The sequence below is a fragment of the Punica granatum genome, chromosome 5 (genome assembly GCF_007655135.1).
Source record: "Punica granatum isolate Tunisia-2019 chromosome 5, ASM765513v2, whole genome shotgun sequence".
Taxonomy (NCBI): domain Eukaryota; kingdom Viridiplantae; phylum Streptophyta; class Magnoliopsida; order Myrtales; family Lythraceae; genus Punica; species Punica granatum.
In genome coordinates, this window is record NC_045131.1 from 7,861,092 (window position 1) to 7,878,740 (window position 17,649).

At 40.0% G+C, this 17,649-nt stretch overlaps 5 protein-coding genes and 1 non-coding gene across 9 annotated transcripts; 3 read left to right on the forward strand and 3 right to left on the reverse strand.

The window, feature by feature from the left end:
• The first annotated feature begins 1,789 nt into the window (after positions 1–1,789).
• LOC116209562 lies at positions 1,790–3,953 on the forward strand. 3 transcript variants are annotated; one of them, XM_031543224.1, is made up of 2 exons: positions 1,790–1,939; positions 2,877–3,953. In XM_031543224.1, exon 2 carries the CDS (start codon positions 2,894–2,896, stop codon positions 3,827–3,829), a length of 936 nt encoding a protein of 311 aa, XP_031399084.1. In that variant the 5' UTR covers positions 1,790–1,939; positions 2,877–2,893; the 3' UTR covers positions 3,830–3,953. The 3 variants fall into 3 exon arrangements, with proteins under 3 accessions (XP_031399084.1, XP_031399086.1, XP_031399087.1); XM_031543226.1 differs by having other exon boundaries at positions 1,811–1,939; positions 2,844–3,953; XM_031543227.1 differs by lacking the exon at positions 1,790–1,939 and adding an exon at positions 1,971–2,205.
• Positions 3,954–6,190: 2,237 nt separating this feature from the next.
• Positions 6,191–7,590, forward strand: LOC116208667 (uncharacterized protein At5g01610-like). The gene is made up of 3 exons (XM_031542208.1): positions 6,191–6,550; positions 6,787–6,841; positions 7,102–7,590. The coding sequence occupies exons 1-3, from the start codon at positions 6,461–6,463 to the stop codon at positions 7,476–7,478; spliced, it is 522 nt and encodes a 173-aa protein (XP_031398068.1). The 5' UTR covers positions 6,191–6,460; the 3' UTR covers positions 7,479–7,590.
• Positions 7,591–7,989: 399 nt separating this feature from the next.
• Positions 7,990–8,060, reverse strand: TRNAG-GCC. Its single transcript has one exon. It is a non-coding gene; the product is annotated as a tRNA-Gly (tRNA).
• A 398-nt stretch (positions 8,061–8,458) lies between these two features.
• Positions 8,459–10,241, forward strand: LOC116209505 (gamma-interferon-responsive lysosomal thiol protein-like). Of its 2 annotated transcripts, none has more exons than XM_031543158.1 (5): positions 8,459–8,999; positions 9,183–9,248; positions 9,331–9,486; positions 9,674–9,777; positions 9,849–10,241. In XM_031543158.1, the coding sequence occupies exons 1-5, from the start codon at positions 8,700–8,702 to the stop codon at positions 10,012–10,014; spliced, it is 792 nt and encodes a 263-aa protein (XP_031399018.1). In that variant the 5' UTR covers positions 8,459–8,699; the 3' UTR covers positions 10,015–10,241. The 2 variants fall into 2 exon arrangements, with proteins under 2 accessions (XP_031399018.1, XP_031399019.1); XM_031543159.1 differs by having other exon boundaries at positions 8,460–8,999; positions 9,688–9,777.
• Positions 10,242–10,243: 2 nt separating this feature from the next.
• On the reverse strand, positions 10,244–12,368 carry LOC116209506 (kinetochore protein SPC24 homolog). Its single transcript, XM_031543160.1, has 5 exons — positions 12,059–12,368; positions 11,442–11,583; positions 11,249–11,350; positions 10,917–10,990; positions 10,244–10,605 (listed from the first exon to the last, which is right to left on the reverse strand). The coding sequence occupies exons 1-5, from the start codon at positions 12,234–12,236 to the stop codon at positions 10,496–10,498; spliced, it is 606 nt and encodes a 201-aa protein (XP_031399020.1). The 5' UTR covers positions 12,237–12,368; the 3' UTR covers positions 10,244–10,495.
• A 908-nt stretch (positions 12,369–13,276) lies between these two features.
• On the reverse strand, positions 13,277–14,785 carry LOC116208927 (protein NODULATION SIGNALING PATHWAY 2-like). Its single transcript, XM_031542502.1, has one exon. The coding sequence runs from the start codon at positions 14,783–14,785 to the stop codon at positions 13,277–13,279; it is 1,509 nt and encodes a 502-aa protein (XP_031398362.1).
• Positions 14,786–17,649: the final 2,864 nt, after the last annotated feature.

The following is a 17,649-nucleotide window of genomic DNA, read 5'->3' on the forward strand; positions in this document are numbered from 1 at the left end:
CCCTCATCTTAGCCATTGGTCGTGGCAGCATATATAGCTACTGTCCCGAATGGATTAGCTATATCGCTTCCTCCTAAAATATTGAATCAAGCTCAAGCAGAACTATCTCATAATGATCGAATGAAAAAGAAACCATCTAATATTATTTTGCCAGTATACTATAATGTTAGACGACTCGATTGACATCGCCTAATAGGAAATAGAAATAGAAAGATATAAAAGGTTATCGGAAATCTCATGCTTGACCATTAGTTTCAATATCCCGAGGTACCGTGGGTAAACTGACCTGCAACTGACTACGATATTCTCGATATAGTTTATGTTGCTCTAGAGACCGTTGCCCTTGACTGATTCTGATTAAGAAATGTTTAAGCTTCTGCGAGTTTCTATACGTACGTTGATCTTAATAACTTTGTTCCTAACGAGTCAGTGTTCATTAATTAAAGTACTAAACTAAACCCTCATTAATTATGGGTAACGTTTATGGTTCTGAGGCGTTATGTTCGATTGATAAATCTAATAGCTAGCTCGACATTAATTAGAGGGATATATATATATATATATTGATTTATATATATCATATATAAGCATGCACTTTTTGTCATTATAGAAAGTTAATAAATGTGTAAATATAGTAAAAGGAAATATATTGAATTTATTAATTTGTTTGTTATTATAAGAGAAGATGAACGTTCTTCCCAATTTCCATGCACGATACCTGGGTAAGCTAGTTCAGTCATCGTTGGAACGTGTGCCAAATATTCTACAGAGATCACGGGTGGTATTGTTCATAATTCCCCTTTTTTTTTTCTTTTTGATTTGGTAATGGAGGGTCATGGTTTCATTAGCCTAAAGTAAAAAATGAAGAAGTTTGTCATTGAACTATTAAGTGGTGTCCAGAGCCAATTTACGGTGTCTTTACGATCTATTTATTTAATTTTCTATCTCATAATTGGGATAGATGCAAATGGTTTATTATGTCGAGCCTTGAGAGATGACAAATCACATTGCTAAAGAAGATTGATAAGAAATTCTGCTAAGGCAATTTTCATTTGGTTGGCAGGGTTTAGTTTCAAACTCCACAACTTCACTTATCGTTTACTTTATCGGTTTTTTTTTTCTTTAAAATATATATCTTTTTAGAAAATATTTCGAATAAAAAGTTATTCTGATCACACTCGTAAAAAGAGATCCTAATATGATTTCAGACTATAATTAGAAAACTGAAACATTAGAAACAATGTTTGATCCGTATCCCATATAACATGTGTGAATTGATAAAATGCCGCAATGAATTCTAAAAGGTTTAGTTCAAATTGAAATTTTATGAATTTACTATATTTGATCTAGATGTTAAAAATATTATTTTATTGTAAATAGTTAATAAACATACGATAATTGAAGACATAAAAAAATATCGAAAGAGGCCATACTACGAAAACTGAGCAGATGAAATCAAATTGAAAAATTATAACAAATCAAGTTCATTGTAATTTGATTTTAGACTCAAAATTTTTTTAATTTTTTTTAATTAAACGGCAGCAACGTGTGGGTTATTCGCTAGTTGGAAGAAAAGCACGATTTTTATTTTAAAACTATGCGAAGGAAAGGTTTATTGCACAAAACTTTACATGGGGGTGTACAGTCAGTTCTCTGTTTCCCAGGCCAGTCGGGTTTGGGCCGGTATCAACTGGGCCAGTCCAATTGAACAATTAATGGGCCAAAAAGTTGTACTTGATGAGCCGGCCCATCAGCCTGGCCTTTCTCAAATGGAGAAGAGGCCCAGAGGATGAGGAAAAAGAAAAACACGGCCTTGACTTGAGCTCGTTCCTTCCCCCTCGGCAGGCATAACACCTTCTCGTCCGTCATCCTCTGCCAACTCCGCGGGAAATGTTCGTGCACTCCATGTCCTGAAAACCCTAATGGTGAATTGAAGAAGGTAACGTACATATTTCCTCAGCTCGTATACCCCCGGCAGCAGCTTCGGTTTCGTGATTGCCACCTCGTTTCTGTACGTCCTGCCATTTTCTTGAAATTTAGCTCCTTGAGACCCATCATTGGTGGCTTAGCCATGTTCCTCTGCTGAGATGGATACCCCGTGTTAATGAAGTCAGCTGGAGGGGGGTGGATTTGGGAGAAAATGGGATGTCGTGTGCTGTGTTATCTTTATCTCCTCGAGTGTGCCGGCCCTTTGAGCTGTTAAAGGTTAATTAGCTTGTTCGAATTTGCTGTTTGATGAAATGCCTCAGTGGTGCGGGCATGCTGCGAGCAGCCATTTCTGTCCGGATATATCGAAGCCCATTTGCAAATACATTATCATTTTTATTTCTTTTCAGTATTTATGCTTTCCGCGATTTATTGTTGAACTGAGTCATGCTTATTCATATTCTATTTGGCAAGCAATGAGCTTTCAGTGATCAAACACCTTTATATTTTTCTGTACTATATGCCTTTTCCTTTTAAGTCGATTTGTTTCTTGCATAGTTATGTTCATGTTCTCTGCCCTTCAGGTTAACAAGATAAGTCCTTTTTTTTTTGTCAATAATTGCATTTTTCATATACTTGAAAAGTTGCAGATCGTCGCTTTATAATCATTTAATTGCAATTTTGATTTTTGCCTTGCATGAATGACTTTTCTACATCTTTCATCTCTGCTTATTAAAATATTTTAATGTTCTTGTGATGTTGGATTTGTAATGGATTGAATTTGCGGGTTTTCTTCTGCTAATTTGATGCTACACTCATTTCAGATATTGTATCATCCATTTATGATATGGTCATTGTTGTCTTGTATCATTACACTGATGTTTCGTCTAACTTTCAATGTTGCGTTGATTGTTTAGGGATTTTCTCACAATACGTCACTTTTTTGTCAGCCCGGATCCTCATAGTGATGGCTAAGTCCTGCTTTTCAAGATTCCAAAGCATTAGCCACAGAGTTGCATCACCATTGTCCAAAAGCCAGAGGCGTGCATTACGGTCCTCTAGATCCTTGTCATCCCTTAGCCCTCCACTTCCCCCTGCATCTTCTCTCATCCTTCGTCCCCCTTCTTCACTTGTACTTGCTGCACGTTTTATACCATCCGATGCTCCCCAACGCTCAGATGAGTGGTTTGCACTAAGAAGGGATAAGCTTACGACAAGCACGTTCAGCACTGCACTAGGATTCTGGAAGGGGACCCGCCGCTTTGAGCTCTGGAAGGAGAAAGTCTTTGAACCAGACAGTCAAACTGCAGAAGCTGCCCAGATGCGGGCAATGGAGTGGGGCGTGCTCAACGAAGCAGCGGCAATAGAAAGGTACATAAGCATCACCGGCCGGGAAGTCAGCTCACTTGGGTTCGCAACACACTCTGAGGAGCGTTTTGAGTGGCTCGGAGCCTCTCCCGACGGCCTCCTTGGTTGTTTTCCAGGAGGTGGGATTCTGGAAGTGAAATGCCCCTTCAACAAGGGGAAACCTGAGACTGCTCTTCCTTGGTCCACGCTGCCGTTCTATTACATGCCCCAGGTGCAGGGTCAGATGGAAATAATGGACCGAGACTGGGTAGATTTGTATTGCTGGACAATCAATGGGAGCACAGTTTTCCGGGTATACCGGGAGCGTGGATACTGGGACCTGATATATGGTATTCTGCGAGAGTTCTGGTGGGAAAACGTGGTTCCTGCTCGGGAAACCCTGTTGATGGGAAGGGATGAGGAGGCCGTAAACCTGTACAAGCCATCATCTACGCATAAGCAAACAGGGCTTGTGATCTTTAGGAGCGCAAAAATGGCTAGCGAGGCAAAGCTGTTGTGTCGGGAGATTGCGGGTCATGTTGAATTTTATAGGTGATAAATTATGAACGGTCGGAGCAACACATTAGTTGGTTCCAATATATATCATTGCCTGGATTAAGTTCGGTCTCTATGCCGTTTTATTTGGCTTTTATAATTAGTTCTCTTCATTTCGGATGACATATTCCGAGGCATACAATCACATCTACAGATGCGCAAAATCAAACTGATTAGTTGATTCCCAACGATCTTCGACCTGTTGGGGTATGAGCTGGGTTGTCGGAGGCCTGTGATCGACTTCCCCGGTTCCCATTGGTCATTAAATTACTAGAGAAAAGAATGAAAGTACATGTAAGGAAAACAAAATGAACGCCAGCCATTGAGAGGTCCGAGGAAAGATTTTTTTTTTTCCGGTTACAAAGGCGACACATGGACATGATACGTTGAAATATAAATATTAAATATTTAATAAATGGGCATGGGTAGTTTTACTGGATATCGAACCTGAGATCTTTTGATTACCAGACAAAAGATACATCACTATACTATACCCTCTCTTAATATAGGAAAGATTTTTTGCCGTTAAACAATAACTAACTTACCTCTGACAACCCATTGATTGTTCTAATTAAGAAAGTTGAAATGGGATGACTGCTAAATTAGGAAAGGAATAGCTCAAGTGATCTTTTACCCAAAGATAACGGCAAAAAACTAGAAAGATATTCATTCAATACCCAAATTCTGAATCATTTTCATTTTTTCAGGAGAGAGGGAAAGGAAATATTGGTCGCGAACAGAATGGATTCCGGCCTGTCGTGGGCGGACCAGTGGGACTACAACAATGACCCTCCACCACGGTCCTCCGATGATGACAGCAAGAAGGGAAAAGGGTCGAAGGTGAAGAAGGTGAAGCTGATCAAGTGGGTGAAGGATCTCTGCAAGAAACCTGCCAACAAATAATACCCGAGTTTCCAGCCTCATCTAAACGGAGAGAAACCTTCGGCAGCATGATTATGATCCTCTTGTATAGTGTCCGATTTCTGCCCTTGCTTTGTGTGTTCCTTTTTCAAGAAAAGATAAGAATTATGTGATCCATTTGCTTGTGTTTATCCTCTTCTTGTTTCCTGCAAACTTGCTTATTTGATTAATACGTTCAAAGGGCGAATTCTCATTGAAAAAGTTTGTGTACAGTATTATTCTTTGTTCCTCTCGATGTTCATTCGATCTGATTATAATTCCAGTGGTATCTGTTGGAAGGAACATAGCATTGTGGATATTTTCGGAGAACATCGATTAGTTTGAACCTTACCTATGGATTCATCTCCCTTCCATGCTTAACAACATTTCCTGGAAATCAAAGGACTATAGGCGCTTAGTATGTCAACCTAGAAAATAAATGTCTAATAGCCTCAAAGATACAGAAAACGCAACGAGAGCTGCATTTATGCAAGTTGATCTATCATTACAACCTCGATCGATGAAAAAGGAAGAAGTTCCAAGTTATGTACTCAATCGATAACAACATAACAGGAGGGGGAACCGTTCAACCTTGTGGGAAATGGAGCTCTCATAAACCTTTTCCCTCCATTTCCGTCCTTATCAAATCAGATGTCTTCAAAATGTGTTAAAAAAAATGTTCACGATCGAGGTCCAATCCCGAATTCAAGCAGGGGGACACTCTTCTTTTTTCCTGTAGGTTCTGTCCCTCTTTGTGTAGGGTGTTTATCAAATATGACTCTTAACAGCAGAAGCAATTGAAAGCTAATATCCAAGTTCCTGGTTTAGATAGATTTTAGACTCACATATGTGAGTCTATGACCATGGATGCAATAATAAAGTTCAAAAAAGAATTTTAACCAAACAAAAGAAAAATGTGATAATTTATTATCATTTTAAGGACAATATTGAATAGAAAAAGAAATTTATCCTATGCGTTTGCACTGCACTCCTTTCCTAACATTCTGGCATTCTTAAATCGTGGGTTCACATCGATGGGGCATAATAATTAATTTAATGAATAAAAAAAATCTCTCTTATAAAAAAGATGAATAAAACTCCGTTTTTTTTTTTTTCAATCCATTGGATCAGCTTTCTTAAGCATGACATACAGCTAATTCGCAATTTGAACATCTTGGCTCGGACAAGTAATGGCAGGGATCGCTACACATGATTTTCCATGCCCTGGTACATGTTTGCTCGAGGACGTGGTAAGTGAAAACACAAAAAAACTGAATAAGAAAAAAGAAAAAGAAAAATGAGACAATGTAACAACATGCTCTTTTAAGGTTTTTTTTTTTCTCCATCCCAAGAAAATAAAATAGGAAAAACTAAAAAATAAACATATATCCTCCTACATGTTAGAGGACCAAACAGGTTTCCTAACTAAAATAACCACACAGCAGAGCATTCCATTTCCGGTTCCTGTGGCTGTTCAATGAACAAAGATAGAGAAAAAGAGACAATCCAAGACATTGCATTTGACAAGAAAATTTTCCTTTTTCTCTCCCTCCTCTCTCTTTCTCTTCCCCTGCAACAGAGAGGGAAAGGGACAGAGCTTTGAGCTCATAATCAATCTCGATTTCGAGGGAGGCGAGATCATATCAATCGATATAAATCTTTCAGATTAAATTGGGTTAGTGCATGGTACACATTCTCAAGAGGTTTGAAATAGAAAGTACAGCCAAGCTGAATGATGGATCAAATATTGGGCAAGGCCGGTTCGTATCTGTTTGCCCAGAAAGCCAATAAGGAGATGGGCGCTGTCAGCAACGAAATCAACGTACGTCTCTCTCTCTTCCTCTCTAATCCCCTCTTGCTTTTGATTTGTCGGCGTTTAGTATCATCCATGGTTTCTAAGATTTCCGATGAGCTGAGATATTACTTTCGGGTTGCTTGGATCTGGAACGTGTGCTCTGGTTATGATCCTGTTAACGTGATGCTTGGAGTTGTAGTCTTTGATGCCGGATTATTTCTGCTGCCGCCTCGTTATTGATGGAAACCTTGTTTTGCTAACAGCAAATGTCGAATAGCATTGAAGGAGGGGCGAAGTGGCTTGTTAACAAGATCAAAGGTTCGTGCCACACGATTGCATTAAAGTTATTTCCCATTCTTTCCGCTAAACAATTGCTATTTGGCCATCATGATCCGTTATGGCTCTTGGTTTCGGCTTACTGGATCGGAATACATGACTTACAAGTATATTTTCAAAATTCTGTGGATCACATCAGCATAAACTGAATCTAATCTGATATCAACCGAGAGATGCATATTCTTTCTTGACTCTCATTAGCTCGATATGTATCCTGTTGTTGATATTCGCATAATGTGCAGGTAAAATACAGAAACCGCTTCCGGAGATCCTGAAGGAACACAACCTGCCAGGTGGATTATTCCCAAATGATGCCACGAATTACGATTTCGATGAGAACACAGGGTACCTAACCGTCATCTTGCCCGGCCCCTGCGAGGTTCAGTATAAGGATTCGTCCCAGCTGCGATTCAACACTTCAGTGTCGGGGTATCTAGAGAAGGGGAAGATGACGAACATCGAGGGGATGAAGACAAAGATGGTAATGATATGGGTGAAGGTGACCTTGATAGCGGTTGAAGGATCAGACAAGGTCCAATTCTCCGCCGGGATGAAGAAGAGCCGGAGCCGAGAAGCTTATGAAGCCCAGAGGGAAGGAGTAGCAGTTAACAGCTTCTGAAAATTGATGGCATTTCAATTACTTGGCCTTGTGATTCGGTCTTTCTGTGCAAGCTTTTCAGTTTTTTGTCATTTGCTTCAATTGTAGAATTACAAATCGTGGCTTTTCGAAACCGAAAGAAAGAACATTAAAACGTAACAAAGATATACATGTGAACCCCCAAGACTACCACCGAAAAAATATAACCTCCAAGACTAGTGCAAGCATTCTAACGGTCCGCCATTAAGTATAAATTCAGAAGTTACAGTTTCTATTGAAACACACTTCTGCGATTGCACTTGGAAAAACCCGATTTATGTACTTGGAGCCACTCAGGGCCATGGCTTGTGGCATCCGATGGGGCCGGAGGAAAAAACCAACATCATCACGAATTCCCCATAACCCAACCAACCACGTGATATTGAACCCGATCTATGTACACATAACCACCCGATCCCATGGACTGTAGGATCCTATGGGGCCGGAGTAAAAAATCGACATCATCCAAAAAAATATTTAAAAGAAATATATTTGCACCAGCCGGGAATCGAACCCGGGTCTGTACCGTGGCAGGGTACTATTCTACCACTAGACCACTGGTGCCTTGATGCTTGAATTTTCCTTCATGTATACTGAGATTGACAAGCTGTTTACTGTGACAACCGTGGCGGGGATTCGAGGCGGTGCAGGCTCGATTCGCCTTCCGTTTGTAACTGGAGACCTTACGAAGTAATTAAACCCCACAAATGAGCTTTAATAAGCTTATGGAGGAACATAAGTCTAGTGCCAATATAAACAATAAATGGATTAATTCTAGCTCGGGAAGACCGCTAGTTAGACCATAAATGTAATATTTCCCGAACGTAACGTTCATTCCCTTGTCGGTTCGTGTTTTTGCCTTGTAGGATTGGCTAATTCATTCTCTAGAAGCGTCTAAGTTACTAAAAATAGAGCAAATTAATTGCGAATGCTTTATTACGCAAACAAAGTGGGAACTGACGCACTTTTATCAGCTCATTTCTGGGTTCAGGACATCTCTCTTTCAAGGAGGCAGCGAGGATTCCACTTCCCCTGGGGGTAGGGTACTACGAAAGGAAGTTGATCATGGATTATCAATAAGCCTAGAATTGATTCTTCCTGGGTCGATGCCCTGAGCGGTTTACTGCTTATATAAGTTCTTGATCTACGTTCACACATATCTCATTCACTGCACAACTTCATAGCTGCACTGATACGATAGACATGGGTTTTCCGATGTCCGGAACAACAGTGCTGTACCTCATCCTCATTTCTGCAGAGTCCATTCTCACACATGTTGAGAGCAGCGTTCCAACTGCTCCTAACTGGGTCAGGGCCACCGCTGGTCCCAAGGTGAACCTGGCACTGTACTACGAGAGCCTCTGCCCGTACAGTGCAGGATTCATCACCAATGACCTGGTGAAGGCCGTGCAAACTCCTGACATCGAGAGGGTCATCAATCTCCGGCTCGTCCCCTGGGGTAATGCTCGGGTCAACAGATCCACGAAAGCTGTCCTCTGTCAGGTTCAAATCCATGCTTAATTGTTTCCCCATGCACATTCACCAGTCATCGTGATTCTGTCCTCCATAATGAACATATCCAATCAAGATCAGGAGCAGGAACGCTCTATTCTTTCCTAATCTGGCTGTTGGTTTTTATTTTGTACCTTGTCATGACAACATAGTTCTTTTTCGACTCTTTTACAGCACGGAGAAAGGGAATGCTACCTCAACACCATACACGCCTGTGCCATCCAGTCCTGGCCAGACCAGGTACAAACTCTTTTCTCCGACACATGATGCTCTGAGTTTATCAATAACTCATTAGGACTAACACAGCCTTATTCTCTCTCAGAAAACGCACTTTGAATTCATTAGTTGCATTGAGGCCAAAGCCTTCGAGGAGTATGATTCGGGATCAAGGGAAACCATATGGAAAACGTGTTGCAAGCAGCTGGAGTTAGATACCTCCCTCATCTCAAAGTGCTACAATAGTGGCCTTGGAACAAAGGTTGGTCTCTTACATGGATTTTATTAACTTGTGAACATAAGATTATCCAAATCATCTTACAGATATAACTGTTCATCTGAACTTTGATGAAATTCTGGAAAGAGTCTAGCTCAGATCAAATTAAACGCATGCCCTCGGACTACTGAAGCGAGCTTGAATGATTATTTGAGTTCTAATGATACAAAAGCCAAATGAATGCAGCTCGAACTGCATTATGGAGCAGAGACGGATCGGCTCAGTCCTCCGCACAAGTTTGTACCTTGGGTGGTGGTCAACGGTCAACCGATCAGCGTTAGCATCATAACCCTTTCTCTTCCTCTCTGCATCTGTCTCTCTCATAATGCTCATGTTGTTCATGACAGGACTACCCCAACTTCATGCGCTACATCTGCCTCTACTACAAAGGACCAACTCCTCCCAAAGCTTGCCTCAAAATCACACCCCAGTCAACTTGAAGAAACAACTCAAGCTGTTGAGTCTCATCATAAGAGAATCGAGAACTACCAGATCACTCGCAATAACTATTGAAAAGAACTTATAGATCTGATCCAGAAGAGAACGAAAGCTTTGTACTTATTACCTTGCTCCTCATATTGCTACTAGCCCACCTATCCTCATATAGCCACGACTGATCCAAGAAACAGTAACAAATACATGCATTTGTCTGATATTTGATAATGTTAAAAAGAAACTATAGCTCGACAGAATTTGCATACATACATATATATATATATATATGTATGTATATTGCTCAATCGCCATGAGAATCTTGCCAAGCTTCATTGTTACAATGATAGACTGACCTCACCTATTGAAAAGGTTGCAATCCAATGTATCAAAGATGGCTTGGTACAGGTGGAGAATCAACAATTTCATTACAAGACGAGGAACCCACTGCATACATCAGCTAGACATGTTCCGTGCACTAACCACAAATTCTGAATACAAAAAGGAAAAAGCATTTGTGACGAAATGTTAGATCTCCTCAGGAAGGAGTGGTGCTCAGCATCTACAAGATATCAATCATCTTCCAAATTTTGGAGCGGGCATCGTATGCAGGCATCTCCATTGAATTAAATTCAAACTTATCTACCACCTTTTTCTCCCTATCCACAATATCTGTGTGTTTTGGATTAAGGAGAATCAGTAATACAGAGTATTAAAGCAAGCACTGCATTTGCAGGTAAAATCCTAGGATGCAACGAAAAAGCCCTAGATTGAGATATCAGGAAACAGCTCGATAAAAATGATTAAAGACATCCTTTCAAATAACTTCATGAACATATCTGAATTTGATATATAGGATTAGCTTCATGCTGAAATAAACTTACCATCCTCTATATTTAAAATATGATCACTAGCTTTTCAGAAACAATTTCAAGTAAGACCTTAGTCACACAATTGACTTGCATGAACGAACAAAAGGATACAACCTCCAATTTTTGAGTCATCATCCAAGTTTGGGATAATGTTTGTGACAGAGGCATACATTGAAAGGGTCATCCTGCAAAAAAGGAAAAAGAACCACCTTAGGCATATAATAGGACCCTATTGCTGATTAAAGAGAAACGTCAAGTCATCAACTTAGCCTGTGCATATTACAGTAAGAAAAGGATTTCTAGCTGCCATTAAATGCTTAAATGTAAACAAGTGTCTGCACTCTGTAGAGAACTTATAATGCAGTGCGCATCTAAAGTATCTCCAAAGTCAAACCAGAAATAGATAACTTCCTAATCGGATTAAGTTTTATCTGCCCACTTACTGTTGCCTTAAGTCGTATTGCTCCAGTTTCTTCAGAATATGCTTTTTATCTTCGATGGAAGCTCTCTGACAATCTAAATCATCGATCTCATCCGTGACAGCTGTGTTGATGTTAATGAAAGACAAAAGGAACAAAGAATATCAATTGATTGAAAGAAAAAGAGTATATAAAAAGCCACCATTTCTATACTCATCTCAGATTCTCCATAAGCAAGCGTTCCTTCTCGAGTTCGTCTTCTAATTCTTTCTGGAGTCGGTCTAATTCTGCATCTGAAACAACTTCAGATTTTGCTGCTTCCGTTTTCTCCTTGCATTCATCTATCTTCCTCTGATAATCTGCTTCCATAAGAAAAACTACAAAAATTATACAACAGCTCGAAAGAGAAAGTTCTACACCCACCATCACCCAAGGCTTTAACACACATGCCTAGAAGGGCGCAGCCATCAGTACATCTAACTAGCAAGCTCAATATTTTACTTCTTGACATCGAATCATAGAGTATTCAAAAAACAACCTAGGATTCTGCAAACCAAACGCCACTGGCAGCACATCCGAGGAGAAGATCAAGGAAGATTCAACTATAAACGAAGCAAATTTGAACATCTATTTGAGCAGACTGTTCACTATCACTTGCTGCATACTCAGAAATCAACAAAACCAAATCGAAACAGCACACTATCGGCAGAAATGGAAATCCTATATCAGCTTAAGCTCAACCGAGCGTACATTGCCGTGGCACAGCAGTTTCTAAAGAAGCTAAACGCATGCATCAAGCGAACTGCAATTAACATGTTGAAGAAGCAATTGGACCTCGTAGCAAGCTCTGGAGCTCAGAGGAATCGGCGTCGCAGGAGGAGCGAAGAGCCTGCAAGTGCTGGTGGCAGTGGGCGAGGTTGTTGGAGTCCTTCTTGTCCCTGAGAACTCGGGCGAGATCGTCACTGTAGGTCACAAGCTTGCCCATATCGATCTTCCGGGAGGAATCCCCCATTGTATTCCGATGTTCGAGCTGCTAATTGGGAGTGAGAGTGGTTGAGGGTTTCAGAGAAGCTATGAAGAGAAGACGAAGGATTATTAGAGAGAGAGAGAGAGAGAGAGAGAGCGGGGAAAGCCTGAGATTTGATGAACATTTCAAATAGTTTTGGGGAAAAATGTAGCTATTTCTACTTTATTTAATTTAGCGCCTCAACTTTTTTTATTTTCAATTGCGTCCCTTTACTTTGAACTCCTTAACATATTAGCCCTCATGGGGTTTTCAATTCCATCAGGCTCATGGCTCAATAGCTAAAGCGTGATTACATCAAAATGTTTAATGTTTATCCAAATATTTGGTAAATTGTTAATTCCATATGGTGCCACATCAAAATGGTGCCACATCAACATGTTACCAATCAATATTAGTTTTGGGCGTGATAAAAAGCGTCAACGTTGTATTCAATAGGTTCAATGACTTAAATACATTATGCGAATTTAGATATATAATTTATTTTATGGATTAAGATTTTGTATAAAGTAATGTCACATCAACTGAAATATTGACATGCAACTTTTTTTATGGGTAGTTGACATGCAAACTTTAAAATGGGACGACTATGGTAAGTTTAGCAGGCCAATCCATCATGAGAGAACATGGCAAGTATCAAAGGTCCTCCGCATGAGACGTACTTGTCAAATTATAAAACTGTATAGTTTAGTGGGTCAAGCGTCTTCGATCCCATAGCTCGCATCCGATTAAAGGATAATTTAATCGAATGTCTATTGTCTCGGTCGATCAGTCCCTTTTCAATTACAATTAAAACCTAATATGATTGGTCCAATACATGGCCAATATCACAACTGAGCAAATAATCCTTCATATCAATTACCCAAAATTAAATTTGCAAGAAGAAATTGGCCAAAAAAAATTGCAAGAAGGAAAAAAATTGTTAAACATTCATTACTTTAGATTTTGCCCCCTTTTTATGCACAAAAATTTACAGGCTCATTATACAAATTAATCTTGTCTACAAATTTACTTCCAATGACTTTGTGTTACCTTCCCCAAGCTGAGAATCTAACCAATGGATTCCCTCTCCATTGCAAGACCATCTCGTTCTCCCTCTCCCCAGTCCCTACTCCATACCAGCTCTTCCCTCCCACAAGCTCTCTTGCCTCCATCAAGCCCTCCCTGCTCACTCTCAACCCCCTGAGACGAGCCTGGATCCCATCCATTACACCCGAACATGCCCTTACCTCGTCCCACGTTTCTCCCCAAGAGGTCGGGTCGATAGATGGTGAAACAAACAGAGCCTCCATGGCCAGCCTTGCCTCCAGCAGCTGACTAGGGAACTCTGTCTCCATGCACTCCAGAACTGTTTGGTAATGCCCCAGGCACCCGTCGAAGAACTCGCCAAACCCAGAGCAGGACTTCAGCTTCTGAAATGCGTCTCCCTCACCGAGAGTTACGATCCCACAGTTGTTGGCTGTGATGACCTCCTCAGCAGCGCTTAGGAATTTTCCCACCAATTTTCTGTTCCTGTTCTTCCTCCCCATGAGCCCCACCATGCAATTGAATACAAACCATTCTCTTCTCCCATTCATTGCCATTCCCTCCTTAGCCTCAATCAGGAGCTCATCGATCCTCATCTCATCCACCTCGAGCTGCACCCCGAACTCCCTCGCGTGCTCGGACAGCCTCCTGCTCGTGTCCCTTAACCTCCTCCCCGATCTTCCGGGACAGTCATGACTGTCATCCTCTTTTGCCTCCTCGGGATCATCTTCAGCCCACTTTATGGAAGTCAGCCTCAGTAAGGACACGCCTCCCCGGGCAGCCATGGCTTCGATCACGGGGGCCCACTGGACCCCCTCCCCGAGGTCAAAGTCCACGACCCTGATCACCACTCCGAAGCCCCTTGGGGCTGACCCCAGGATCGCGCTATTCGCGGCGAAGTGTGCGAACCTCATAAACGGGAACCCCTGATAGAAAGCCTGAAACGCCGCTTCCGAGTTCCTCTGGCACTCTTGCCTAATATAATCATCGCAGCCCTCCCTCCTCCCGGCACGGCGGAAGAGGTTGAACACGAGACGGTCGCAGGCCCCGCCGAGCGGGTTTGCCTTCTCGACCCCACACCTCGAGACAGCCTCCATGAGGTCGGCCTGCCCGTTCTCCATGGCCTCCCCGAAGGCCTTGGCGAGGTGTTGGAGGCTCAGCTGGGTATCAATCTCCATGTCCTCTGCTGGCAAGCTCAGTGTGCCGCTGGCCTGGGAAGCTTCAGTGACAGAGGACTCATCGGATTTCAGAGATGACGAGCTGAGTGGGCTCCACTGACCATGGACCGACTCTTCCCCTCCATTGAGAGGTGGAGATGTAATCGGGTCAATGGGTCCATACCCATCAAAGTCCATAAGGAAATCCTCAATTGGGAAATCCATAAGCAGTGGATCATCTGGAAATTTGGTAGGAAAGTAATGGAGCTGTGATTGATTATCATCAAATCCATTGAAGGCCGAGTCAATGAAATTGGGGAATTGCCAAGTTTGTCTGAAGATCTCTGACTGCATCTCTTCTTGATTTGATTAAGCTTAAAGGAAGAGGATCGATTGAAGTTTTGGTGGGAGTTTGAACCGAAGGGACTCATGGTAATTTATAATGGGGAGATCACCTGCCCAACAATTAGGATAAACAACTTAGGTAATAATATTAAATTGAGGGTATGATTAAAAAATTTGGTCGTGCCCAATGAGATTCATTTGCCTCAATAATTGAAAAGAGATGAGGCCCAGAAGTTCCAATCAATTAAATTATATTTTCCCATTAACGTCCTGAATTAATTCAATTGACTCGACACTCATTCTGTTTAAGTAAAATCTCGAGTTTGAATCATTATAATTGCAAAAAATCCATCTTGTGAGAACTTTACCCTTCAGTTTACTGACTCGGCTCGATTGAATTAGCCAATTGGGATTCGGGATACCAAGTTTCAGATCAAAAAAAGCATTCTCGTTTCCCTACCAATATGAATTAATTTAAGTGATTTGATATTTGTTTTTCTCAAATAAGGTTTGGATTCAAATCTTGTGAATGAAGAAAATTCATACTGAAACTTTATTCCTTTAATAGACCACCCAGTTCGAACTGAATTAATTGGACCTATTGAGTTTCTGAATATAAGAATAGAAAGAAAAAAATTCCATATCCCTATCAAGAGTTTCATCCTGACAAGGTTCCCCTGCTGAGTCTTCTTCCTTTCCTTGGCATCTTCCCTTGTAGGAGTCTCTTGATTGGCCAAATTGATTAATTTAATTTAATTTGATTTAAAAACTACTTAATTAATTAAATAAGGTCAATTATATATTTCATTGTCGAGTTAGCCAGTTTCTCTGCAATTGCCCTTTTAACTTGTTAGAAGTTTCGCTCCAACCGGTAAGCAATTCTCGTCGTAGAAGGGCTGCAAAATCCATCCTTCTTCCCGTGAATTCATCATCACCGTATTCCGCATGCATTTTGTATTGAATGTATTACATGAGACCCTACATGGGTACAATACATGATTTTAGGTCCAATGGCCTGTAGATCCATCGGGCACGTGCAATCTATTTCTCTTCTGTTGATATATATTCATCGCCGGACGTGTCCCTACGTGAGTTTATCACCGTGGAAGTATATATGATCCCCCATCATATCAAAACATGTTGTAAAAGTGTGTAAGGTGCAAAGTGTTCAATTAATTAAATAACGAATAAATTAAATATCATGAGTATCCATGGGCAACATAATAATATCTTTTGAACAATACAAACAAAGCTAGCCCAGCTGTGAATTTATTGTGTATTTTAAGAGGGAATTCCATGATAATGAATAAAACAATTTGCTTATATAATTCATATATATTATATGGAACCTTGATACCATCATCTTTTAAGCATTCCAGGGAAAATACAAGAAGAAAAGACCATATATAATAGAATAAGTAATCTGCATGGCTTCTCCACGAAGGTACCTTTCATGGCTATCAAGGTTTCACCCAAAAAAAAAAAGGCTATCAAGGTCAGAGTAGTTTTACTTCAGCCACTAGTTAATTTTTTTTTTAACATTAACATGAAATAGACCTGTACCAAGTTAATTCATTTGTTAATATATTAATATAAGGAGGAAACCAATCATTTTTATCGAACAAAACGTGGGGTTCATTCAAGTGGATTATCTGCTGAAGTTTAGGTGAATCGCAGAAAAAGTGAATGGAGAAAGAATTCATCGAATATGAACATTCTTGATCGTTCTGTAACTTTAAACGACATATTATTTGGATAATTGTCATTATTATTATTATTATTATTATTATTTGCTGAATAAAATAGTGGGCAGCAATAGTGGCGACCTTGTCGCCCCCCATTACGCGAACATATCCCGTGTTTACAGAAGCTCATGTCCCCCAAGCCCAAGTCAAAGAGCACACAACTAACAATTATTTTTGATAATGCGCAAAAGAGATTTGAACTTCGGACCTTGAAATTACCAAACCATATGGAAGTAAACTTGTTAATCGCTAAACCACCACCTTTAGTGGTATTATTATTTTGATATATCAATAAGTCTCTATCAAAGAGTCTCATTACAACTAATAAAGATCAAGAGATCTGAAAAGTGTATATTTGGATAGTTATATGATATGAAATATAGAATGTGAGGTATATAATGATTGTATGTGGATCAACACTATCAGTTTGGAAGAGTTTGAAGCAACTATTAGAAAAGGTACACATAATATTTTTCTAGCATTGTCCTGTTTCGGCGTCTAATCATGATTTCATGTGGCATTAATTAATTTGACTTATTTTATATGGATAATTGGGCGCCATCATATATAAATCTACAAGTTTTTTTCGATAATGTATAAATCCACAAGTTTTAGATTTTTTGTATATGCCGGATAGACTTGAATATGTGTATATATATATATATGTGTGTGTGTACATGCTCTTTCTATAGCTGATGCTTCTTGCAAATCTAGAGTGCGTTTGGATTGAGAGTTGAGTTGAGTTGAGTTTTAGTTTTAATTGGTTTGTAATGATTGTATTGTTGAATTATAAGAAAAAGTGTGAAAAAGTAATAAATAATTGAGATAAAATAATGATTAAGTAATGATTATGTTGTTGAATTGTGAAAAAGTAATAAATAATTGAGAGAATTTAATATTAAAAATTGAATTGAATGGTTAAAAATATTTAAAAAATAAAAAGAAGTAATGATTGAGATGTTGAATTGAAGATAAGTGGAGTTGAGTTGAGTTGAATTAAACTTTGTTCATAAAACAAACACACCCCTAATCAGCCTTAGGTTCTACATTACAATGCCATCCAGGACCAGGTACGTCGGACCGCTTACATGCATGCATTCTATTTCCATGGAACGTTTAAAAAATATA